This window comes from Glycine max, chromosome 2 (assembly GCF_000004515.6).
Source record: "Glycine max cultivar Williams 82 chromosome 2, Glycine_max_v4.0, whole genome shotgun sequence".
In the NCBI taxonomy this organism is placed as follows: Eukaryota; Viridiplantae; Streptophyta; class Magnoliopsida; order Fabales; family Fabaceae; genus Glycine; species Glycine max.
In genome coordinates this window covers 12,107,484-12,119,117 of record NC_016089.4, presented here as the reverse complement: position 1 = coordinate 12,119,117, position 11,634 = coordinate 12,107,484, and the positions used below count along the sequence as shown (strand labels likewise).

Below are 11,634 nucleotides of genomic sequence, written 5' to 3'. Positions count from 1 at the left end.
TTGAGAAATTATATTTTGGATAAAAGTAAAAAGAAAAAAATAAAAACAACCAAACAATAAATTAATGAAAATATTAAAGTTGAACATTTTAAAAATAATTATAAAAGTTTGTTTATTTTTTTTAAGGTTGGCTATTTTTTTAAAAAGTATGTTGGTTTTAATTTTAATTATAAAAGCTGCACATTTATTGGAAATTTTTTTAATTTTGATTTTTTTTACTTCTTAATTAAACATTTTCAAGTCAATTTAGTTACTCTTTACAACAATTTCCCCTGTTGTCTCTCCACATATTTCTATCATTAAATATTCCATTTAATTAATCTTTATCACATACGGTTATTTTCTTCTCTCTCACTTATTTCACTCTTAATTACATCTCTTCAAACCAGATAAAGAATTTTTAAATGTTCTTATTTGGATCCTCCATGGCAGCACTGACATAAGAGTATTGATGCAGGGAAGGGTCACATTGGAAGGATCAAAGAACTAAAAGCCTTGAATAGGGTTTGGGTTAGTCCATTATGTTGGTGTTTCGTGTTCTCAACTTCGTTTTATATTTCGGGATTTTCCAATGAAATAAATCATGTTCGTTCCAATGAAGTTGAGTTTTAACTATAACTTGAACCTTTTTTTGTATTTATGCAGGTCAGAAATATCTAGCTATGAAGGTGATGTTCAAGAAAACCTACCCATGAATCTCAAAGGTTAGACCCATGTATTCTCTCATTGTTATATTTTTCATTAAAATCACAAAAATGCTACATTACATTTTGTTTTTGTTCTCAATTTTTTCCTTAATGTTCCAGACTTTTGTTGCTCTTTTTTTAGATAAACATTCTTTTCTCTCAATCAAATGAAAATCACAAAAACATTTCGTTAAACTTTTATTCACCTTAATGCAATTATTGTTTAGCTAATGTAATTGTTAATGAGTGAGCTTGTTTAAAATTTTTAAAAAATAACAACTTTAAAATAAGTATTTTTTATATAAGTTTCTTTTTTTTAAAAAAGCATATAACACTTAGTATATTATAAGTCTTTTGAAGAGCTTTTTATATTATATTTTTGAGGGAATGAAAATGAAACTATCACGTAGTATCATCCTACAGAATAAAAAATTTATATATAATAATATAATGATATAATATATATATAATATAATATAACATAATATGTATATATGTATGTGTATATAGTAAATAGTAGATAAATTGATTAATGTATTATATAAAATTAAAATTCATATGACTTAAGAATTCAATTTGTTAAGCACTAATAATTTACAATAATCTTAGTTATTACAATTATATTTTTTGAATTACATGATAAAATAAAGAATTCCAACAACATTTTCGGGGGAAAATTAATCTAGTGTTGTTATAAAAAATTGATGATATATAATGTAACAAAAATTTATTTTAAAATAATTTAATTAAAAAATTAATATAATTAATGTAATGGATTTGTTGAATTGACTTTCTTTAATTATTAATTAATTTGAATCAATTAATATATATATATATATATATATATATATCAATTAATTTAAGATTTACTAGAATTATTAAATCAATAAAATAAAATAAAATTGAATAGATATAAAATCTATATTAATTAATGTATTTAAAGAGAATAAATATATGATTATCACGTGATATCATCACATATAATCTTTAGATTTTATTTGTTTTTGTTTTACTAATTCTTATTTAGATTAAGTTTACTTTTTGCATTATTTATTTATTAAAAGAGTTTAATTCTGTTAGTTAAAATATGACTTATTATAAATATGTAAAAAAAATTAATACTTCAATTCTTCTTATTGATAAAAAAAATTACTTTATCCAATCATGTCCGTAAATCGTCTTGTTGTCCCGCAATTTCCCCTGACAATAGAATGCAATAATGCATAAAATTCACGAGCCGAGGTGCAAGCCAGGTATTGAAAAATCAGTGTAAAACTAAAACTTTTTATGAAGTTGTCACATGAAACTTTTTTTTTTTTTTAGAATTTGTAACTTTAGAAAATATTTTAATTCATTACTACATATTTCATTTTTTTTACTGTTTTTTCGATTAGATCAAACATATGTTTCTTTTAGATGATTTTTTATATTGATTTTTTTGTGTGTGTAAATGAGGTAATATCGAAATAATTAAAAGATTAAAGAAATTAATAAAAAAAATACCACGTGAATTTTATAAAAATCATTAGCACAACTCAAATTTTAAGTTCATAAACAAATTTAATCATTGACTTACCTTGATAACTGACTATGTAGATAGAAATATACAAGTTTATTAGCAAATAGCAAAAATCAAACACAAGCCTTTGTGCTACCTTACCCAACTTTTGTAATCGTAAGCTTTTCTTTTTTCTATTACTTTATAAAAGTTAATTAATTTTTATGTTGAATAGTGTGCTTCCATTCAACATTAATTAATTTATTATGATATCAGTGGGCAAGGAATGTTGAAATACTTAAACAACTAAAAAAAATATCAAGTTGATATACATTTTTTAGGTGAAAGACTTGGGAAAGAGAATGCGAAAATTCAATTAAATTGAAAGCTGAACTTTTGAGGTCCGGTCAAATTGAAGTTGTTTATGATTGAATAGACTTTCGTTTCACATGATCTTTAAAGCTTTTGGTTACAAAGCACACATTCAAATGAGATATAGTCCAATTTTTTGGCCTAAGATGAACAAAACACACATTCGAATGCTTCAGGCTAGGTCCTCAATGTTGCCTCAATGTTAATGAAACAATAGCACTCAATGAGAATGTCGGAGGTGTACTCTCAACACAAAAAATGGTATATAATTCAGTTTTTTTTACCTAAGATGAACAGAACACACATATTAAAACAATTATAAAAGAAATTAATAAAATAAATAAAAAAATCAGTTTTCATGTACAATTTTCTTCTGCTAGTGTATGATATTAAGATTAAGATTAGCAAAATGGCTTATTACGAATTATGATTCTTGTGCAAGTATAAATATAAGTCCCGTGAATATAATCATGTAGCATAAGTCAAATTATGGGTGAAAACAGACCCACTTTTCCCCGTGACTGATGTACCTTTAGTGCTTAATTGACTAGCACAGCACTTGCGTCTGCATCAGCTTTTCTTGTAGGAATCACTACTGTATATATGCAACGTGCTATTAACCATTATAACAATAATATTTATATACGGTATAAGAAAAACGTTTACATTAATTTTGGGTGGATACATTGGTACAGAGAAAATAGATCTAAAAAGAAAATAAAAAATGTGATAACTAATATAAATCATTTTCTTAGTTTTTCATGTATTTGTTTCACTTTTGTTTTAAAAATAATTAGAATTTGAAACGAATATAAAATCTCATTAAAACTAGAAGCTATTGTTGAATAGTTTATCATAAAATTAGGCTTTTTTTTCTTTAAAAAATTAATTTTTATAGTCACTAAATTATTTTATATCAGAATCTTTTCTTAATGTGTAACAAACTAACCCATAATATCCCTTCAAAAAATACTAACCCATAATAAGAAAGAAAGAGATAAGAAAAGTAAGATACAAAAAGACAAAAGAGAAAATAAATATATAAATATACTTATCCTATTTATATACTTGCTGAATACGTTACCTTTATTTTCCCATTTTTTTTATCTCTTTTATCAAGTTACACCAATATAATATCTCGTATCTTGCACAATTATTAAATTTATATTTACAATCTATAGTTTTTTATTTTTTTATTATGACTTATTTTTTATATGAAAATATTTTAAAATAGATAAAATATTTCTAATATAAATATAAGTAGCATAATAACCGGTATCATACAGTTTTTAAGGTGATAATTAATAAAATTTATATATTATCATATATTTATAAATTATACACTTTTAATTTTATAAAACTATATATTAGTAGATGCGTACATGTACATATACATATATATATATATATATATATTAAAAATAATTCTGTATTAATAATAATTTTTTTATTTAATAGTGAATATTTTGTATATCCTGAAATTATATTTATAATAAAATTGTTTAATTTTAACATATATACGAAACTATACCTTAATTTAAGTTTTGTACTTTTTACATAATATTACCATTAGTATTTCGCATCTAAAAGTAAGTTGACTTGATGATGTCTCACATATTTTGGGTATTAATCGAGTTAGGTTTAGGTTTTCAAAAATGACCCAATCAAAGAGTAAAACTGGAAAAATAATCACATTGGAAATACGGTTATGCAAATATATATTGCAAACAGAAGAAAAAATGTAAAATGGAAGACATAGAACAAATGAAAAAAATGTCCAATAGTAAAGGAGGGAATGAAGTGTACAATGGGGTGGAAAAATAATACATCTGAAACTTAAAATAGAAATTAAATTTAAATAATAAATAATAAATTAAAAAAACTGAAAAAAGATAACCAGATTTAGAAATAAATAATTGTTACGTGTATTAATTTCAGGAATTAAACTATTTCTGAAAATTATAAAAAAAATGAATGTTTTAATTTACATGGTTGTTGTGTGTGTATATAATTAAAAAAATAAAAAAAAATATAAATTTGAATGTTTCAATTTATACAATTTTTATATAATTTAAAAGTTAACTGATTTAGCTACACTGAACAATCTGAATAACTCGAATAAATAATATGATATATAGTAATTTTAAAGTTGTATGTTTTATAATATAACAATATGTACTTTATTTGATTTAATTTATTTAAGATTTTATTGGGAATATAATAAATATAAAATATGTATTAGTTAATTGATCAATTAACTAATACATATTTTATATTTATTATATTCCCAATAAAATCTTAAATAAATTAAATCAATTAAAGTACATATTGTTCTATTATAAAAACACACAATGTGAATTATTTGAAGGGAATCAACATGAGATGACCATGTGACTGCATCCCATAGAATCAAACCTTATTTGGAAAGAGAAATTTTTGGATTTTATAAAAATTATATTGACAATTTTAATAACTTTTATATTATTGGAAAAAAATATAAAATTAATTCAAATATCTTCGATATATAACTTATTTATTAATAAAAAGAAAAAGTAGATAATTGAATGAGATTATTTTAATATAATTATAAATTTAAATTTAAAGTCAAAGAAGTTTTATAACTGTATAAAAAAGACTAAAAAGATAAGAATTGTGAAATTATAGGAAATAAATGAGTAATTTAACCAAAATATAAAATTTGAATGTTTCAATTTACACAATTTTTATATACTATAATTGATTTTAAAATTAATTAATTTAGTCACACCTAACAATCTGAATAACTGAAAATATAGAATAAATTGATTTAAGATTCTATAATTGATTTATTTTATTTAAGATTTTATTGAAAATAAAATAAATATAAAATTTGTATTAATTAATTAAATTATTTAAAAGAAATAAATATTGGATTCTCATGTGATATTCCCTTATAAAATGAAATTTTTTATATTTTTATTTATTTATACAGTAGATAACCCCAGATTACCAAATGAGGGGATAATAATTAACATATTTTCTTCTCTCATTCATTCCTATCCTTTACTAGGTGCATATACCAAATGAGTGTATAATGATGATTTTTATAACCTTTACACTTGAAACAATGTACCACACCCACGATCATTTATAGTAATGATTTTGCGTTGCTCCAAAGCTTGAAATTGCCCCACTCCTACATAAAAATAAAAATAAAAGGATTGCCTCCACTCCACCACCATCCCTTCAAGCAGTCACCAATTTAGTTCTTTGTTCACACTGCAAAGATTCCAACATTTGTTTCGTTTCTCAAAATTTAAATTGGTGTCTCTATCTATAGTCCTGTGCCATAGCCACAATATATACACTACTATTTATTATGAGAGAGTAGCTCTTGTATCTCCTGAATTTGATCTCATCTATATTAAATTCTTTATATCCTTTACAAACAGAATTTTCACATCAACCAAATATTAGTTTCCTTTTATCTGTTTTGGGTTAGTCATATTTACAATAAAATCTCTTAAGAGCTCCATGCTGCATTTATATCCACTCTATCTTTAACACCATTACTTTCAACTATTTATTTATTTTTTAATTTCGAATCACGTATATATGGTGTTGAATGCTTGATGGTGATTTTTCATTTGATTAGTAAGGTGATTCATTCACGGACACTGAATTTAGATACTTAGTGGTATACTACACACAGAAGACAAAAAGGTCTGTATTTGATTAAACAAATGATTGTATTAATTGTCAAAATAATAAAAGAATTTAAAATTATGCTAAACAGACGGAGGTTTTTCTGGTCCTAGCCATTGCTTATATAATTTCAAGTGGTATTTTTTTAATGTAATTTCTACCTTTTGATTACATTCTGAATATCTTATTATTTTTATTTGATGAACTGAATAGATTATTCTAATTTTCATTAACTATGTATAATTATTTTTTAAAATCCCCTTATTATTTTTTTAAGATATATATATCCCTTAAATTAAATATGGTTTCGCTCAAACAAATTTAATTAATTTATGTCATAGCACGTCTCTTTTTATTTTCATAAATATGCCCTTTCAGAAATACTATCATATACATCAAATATAATACCTATCTCAATTAGAATATTCAAACTATAGTCGGTCATGTGATAAGAAACTAATACCTTTCGTTAGATGCAACCCAATTAACATATACGCATACGAATTGATAAAATAAAATATTTACCACGAAGCATTAGCAATAAACTCGGGGTCAATGTTACCACTTACCAACACCTTAATCAAAAAAATTCATGTGACAATGTAGTTTAGACTTCAGACCTTAATTAATCACTTTACAAGTCTTTCTCTCTCCTTTTCCCACTCTCCTTAACGGTTGGTATTCCGTAATATTCTTTTGTTTTCTGGTGTGTGTGAAAATAGGAGTAATAATTTCACCTTACAACTACTATGATGTTTACTTTCCTTATATAATGATAGAATCATTACGTGGATAGGAAAGACACAACAAGAAATGCTATAAATAGCTTTGTCTAGTAGTAAATGGTTTCGATCTTCTCACTGTAATGCTAATGTGTTCTTCTTCACTTCTCCAAAACTTGTAGCTAAGGATATTATTACTCAGCAAAAAATCATGGAAACTCCAATCAAGTATCCGGGCAATCTCACCCTTAGGGTGGTTCTCACTTGCATCATGGCAGCCAGTGGGGGGTTGATTTTTGGTTATGACCATGGAGTTTCAGGTAAATCCACTCTTCAACATTTTGTTTAAAAATTCTTGCTTTAAAACTAAAATCCTTTTCTAATTTCCCATTTTGACCCTGTTTGAATCTGAAAATGAGGTTTGATATGGGTTTTCAATGCATTATTATTTTCTTTAGATTTGTGTGTTAAGGGTGGGGGTGTTGGGTTTTAGAGAAAGTACTTAGTACTTATACCTTAGTTTGATGTTATTTGTTACAAACGAGGATTAACTTTTATGTTCTGTTTTAATCTTGAAATGAATACATGTTCTGATTGATGAAATATCCAATGTTTCATAGGTGGAGTGACCTCTATGGATTCCTTCCTGAAGCAATTCTTTCCGTCTGTGTATGAAAAGGAGTCTAACATGAAGCCTTCTTCAAACAAGTACTGCAAATTCAACAGTCAGATACTGACACTGTTTACATCTTCCCTCTATCTAAGTGCTCTAGTTGCGGGTCTTGGGGCATCCAGCATAACAAGAATGTTGGGTAGGCGTGCAACTATGATTATAGGTGGAATATGTTTTGTTGGAGGTGCATTACTCAATGGATTTGCCGTAAGCATCTGGATGCTTATTGTTGGCAGGTTGTTGCTTGGTTTTGGCATTGGTTGTGCCAATCAGGTATATTTTTCTTTAGATTTTAATTTCTATACACTCATAGAGTAAAGTGTTTTTGAGGGCGAGCCCTGACATAGTGGTAAAGTTGTGACTTGTTGACCGATTTGGTTATGGATTCAAATCCAGAAACAACCTCTTTGCATATGCAAGTGTGAGGCTACTTGCAATGACCCTCCCTCAGACCTTTGCATAGCAAGGAGCCTTCAGGCACTAGGGTATGTTAGTTTAGTTTTATAGAGTAAAGTGTTTTTACTCTATCAACCAATCAAAAATCGTACTATACTTTTATGTTGTTCTTACTCTATCGATCAATCAGAAATTGTATTAGGTTTTTACTCTGTCAATCAATCAGAAATTGTATTAGGTTTTTACTCTGTCAATCAATCAGATGCCGCACTACTGACAACTTTTAAAATAGTTGTTGTAAAAACCCTTTATACTATTTCATATTCTTTTCTTAGGTCTCAATTGGATCCTGTTTTGATTATAGTCCTTCGCTAACCATTAATCACTTGCTTTTTCAGTCAGTTCCAATCTATGTGTCTGAAATGGCCCCTTATAAATACCGTGGAGCTCTAAACATGTGCTTCCAATTGTCAATCACAATAGGCATCTTTGTGGCCAATTTGTTCAACTACTACTTTTCCAAGATACTGAATGGTCAGGGATGGCGCTTAAGCTTGGGGCTAGGTGCAGTCCCTGCTTTCTTTTTTGTCATAGGCTCATTTTGCCTTCCTGACTCACCAAGCTCCCTTGTTGAACGTGGCCATCATGAAGAAGCCAAAAGGGAGCTTGTGAAAATTCGCGGTACAACTGAAGTTGATGCAGAATTCAGGGACATACTTGCTGCTAGTGAAGCTTCACAGAATGTGAAACACCCTTGGAGAACCTTGATGGACAGAAAGTATAGGCCACAGCTTGTTTTTGCCATATGCATTCCCTTCTTCCAGCAGTTCACTGGCTTGAATGTGATTACTTTCTATGCTCCTATTTTGTTCAGAACAATTGGTTTTGGAAGCAGGGCTTCTCTCATGTCTGCAGTGATCATTGGCAGCTTTAAACCTGTTTCAACCCTGGTTTCAATTCTTGTTGTGGATAAATTTGGAAGACGCACCCTTTTCTTGGAGGGTGGTGCTCAAATGTTGATTTGCCAGGTACTTCCACCCCTCTCCTCACCACATCAAGTCCATGCTGTGTGGATTTTATAATACTCACATATTTGATCCTTGGGTTAAGAAATTGATTTTAAGTTGAAACAACTTTAAGTAACTTTTGCATCTGATAAAAAACTATATACTGAATCTTAAAATATCCAAACATAAAATCATTTCACATCAAAATCAATTTTGTATACCCCTCTCAAGCACAAACATTTTCCATTTCACTGATTTGGTTGGTTTTGGCAACAGATCATCATGACAGTTGCTATTGCAGTTACATTTGGTACCAATGGAAACCCAGGTACACTGCCTAAGTGGTATGCAATTGTTGTTGTGGGGGTCATCTGTGTATATGTTTCAGGTTTTGCTTGGTCTTGGGGTCCTTTAGCCTGGTTGGTACCTAGTGAAATCTTTCCCCTTGAGATTAGACCTGCTGCTCAGAGCATCACAGTTGGTGTCAACATGATCAGCACTTTCTTCATAGCTCAATTCTTCACATCAATGCTCTGTCACATGAAGTTTGGTTTGTTCATCTTCTTTGGGTGCTTTGTGGTGATCATGACCACATTCATCTACAAGTTATTGCCTGAGACAAAGGGTATCCCACTTGAGGAAATGAGTATGGTTTGGCAGAAACACCCCATCTGGGGCAAATTTTTGGAGTCAGACATCACAACCCAAAATGACAAAATCAACGGAAAATGTTGATCATTAGTTATGTGTTGGTTTAAGTCTTTGATTTACGCATGTCTGATTTAACAACTTGAATTTCTTGGTCTGTCTTTTTTATGATGCTTTAATGTACATAACATTTAAGATGAAATCTTCAAGTTGTATACTGCAAAGACCTTTAGCAATTGGTTATCAACTTGATTAGATGTAGAGTTATAATAAAGTTACATGCCATGGTCAAAGAATAAAGTTCTATTGGAGTGTGACAATTACAGTGAGTTCTATTTTAATGTAGAAGTAGGCTTGCGGGTTTGGGTTCTATCTATATATGATAGTTGGATGCTAACAGAGTGTAACTCATTACTCATAACATGAACCCCACCACTCCATTATTCAACGCAATTTCGTATTAAATAACGACATTAGAGTTGCCAAAGAAAAAGCTACTTAAGGAATTTTTTTGGGGGGGATGGGGGTGTACAAGAAATCAGTTTTACTTTCTAATGAATTTGAAGTTGGGAATGTTAGTTTTTGTTTGGTACATTATTTATAAAAAAGAAATATTATTACAAAGAAAAGTTTAATGATGTAAAAAGATTATGAATTTATGACACCCTTATTAGCTCAATACAATAATATAAGGATTTAAATGTAATTTTTTTTAAAAAAATTAAGATATAATTAAAGAATTAAATATGTTTTTTATGCCTTAAATTTTGGTCACTATTGTTTTTCCTTCAATTTGGGCCAGTTTTATTTTTCTCTTAATCTTTTGTTCTCCAATCAAGAAATTGTTTATTTAAGTTCATCACATTTTCCCTTCAGTTTGTATTTACGTTGATTCACCTGAAACGCCATGTAAAAGTTTAAGAGAAAGTATAGTTGTCCCAATTCTTTCTAATAGAGCTATTAAATGTTTGAAAATGTCAACAAAAGCTTTCACCTCACCTCACATCTAATTTAACCCTATAGTTAAATTAATTAGTACATTTTATATCAATCTTAATTATATTTCAAACAGGTTATATAATAATAATAATAATAATGGATGAAGATACACCAAGAGAAGTTGGTGTCTGTGATGATAATGGAGGTTGGCGGTTAAATAGATTTTCTCAATACCTGCCTGATGATATTAATTTGAAGGTAATGCGAATGACCTCTCCGGACTCCAATTCCGAGGGGGAGCAAACCAGTGATGGTTTATTCTCTGTGAAAACGGCCTATGAGGTGGTGGTTAATCCATTACCGTCCCATAATCATAGGCTGTTTAGTTGCCTACAGCAATGGAGAGGCACAGAGAGAATAAGGATGTTCCTATGGAAAATCTGCCATGAATCAATCTTAACTAATGTGAGGAGGATGAGGATGTATGGGTATTAGTAACAACAATTTGTGTAGTGTTTGTCCCGACTATGAAGAGTCTTTGTTTCATACATACCTTCTGTTTGGATTAGGAATGTTAAGATTTCAAGAAAATTTAAAATATTTAGAATTTAAATTACTTTGATTTTAATTTTTTTTTATTTTTCAAATGTTTTGTTTAAATAAATAAATTTAAATTTTTTAATTTTAAGTTCTTTGTTTGGATAGAGAAATTTAATTTCCTTCATATGTAAAATTTCAATTTTATATTTTAAGTAGATGAAATTTTAATATTAAACCTTATAATAATCTAATTTGAAATATTAATAAAAAATATTTTCATTTTTTAATAATTTAAAAATACAAAATATTAATAATTTTAACTAAGGTTGTTTTGCGTATCCACAACCAGTAATGTTTTTAAACTAACATCAATCAAAACTATTTTTTGGTCGACATCAAATAAGTTATTTTTTTGTCAAAGTATGTCGGAATTATTTGTCAGCTGAGGTCAGTCTGGGTTATTTTTTGG

At 27.8% G+C, this 11,634-nt stretch overlaps 1 protein-coding gene across 1 annotated transcript; it reads left to right on the top strand.

The window, feature by feature from the left end:
- Positions 1–6,777: 6,777 nt before the first annotated feature.
- Positions 6,778–10,006, top strand: LOC100817648 (sugar carrier protein C). The gene is made up of 5 exons (XM_003518750.4): positions 6,778–6,914; positions 7,145–7,282; positions 7,583–7,908; positions 8,430–9,059; positions 9,315–10,006. Exons 2-5 carry the CDS (start codon positions 7,174–7,176, stop codon positions 9,771–9,773), a joined length of 1,524 nt encoding a protein of 507 aa, XP_003518798.1. The 5' UTR covers positions 6,778–6,914; positions 7,145–7,173; the 3' UTR covers positions 9,774–10,006.
- The last annotated feature ends 1,628 nt before the right edge of the window (positions 10,007–11,634 follow it).

What these genes read in the sequence shown, in the direction of transcription:
- LOC100817648 (XM_003518750.4), top strand. Translation starts at nt 7,174, where the DNA reads ATGGAAACTCCAATCAAGTATCCGGGCAATCTCACCCTTAGGGTGGTT. An exon ending in GCATTGGTTGTGCCAATCAG is followed by an intron (nt 7,909 to 8,429) that starts GTATATTTTTCT and finishes TTGCTTTTTCAG; the next exon opens with TCAGTTCCAATCTATGTGTC. An exon ending in CTCAAATGTTGATTTGCCAG is followed by an intron (nt 9,060 to 9,314) that starts GTACTTCCACCC and finishes TTTTGGCAACAG; the next exon opens with ATCATCATGACAGTTGCTAT.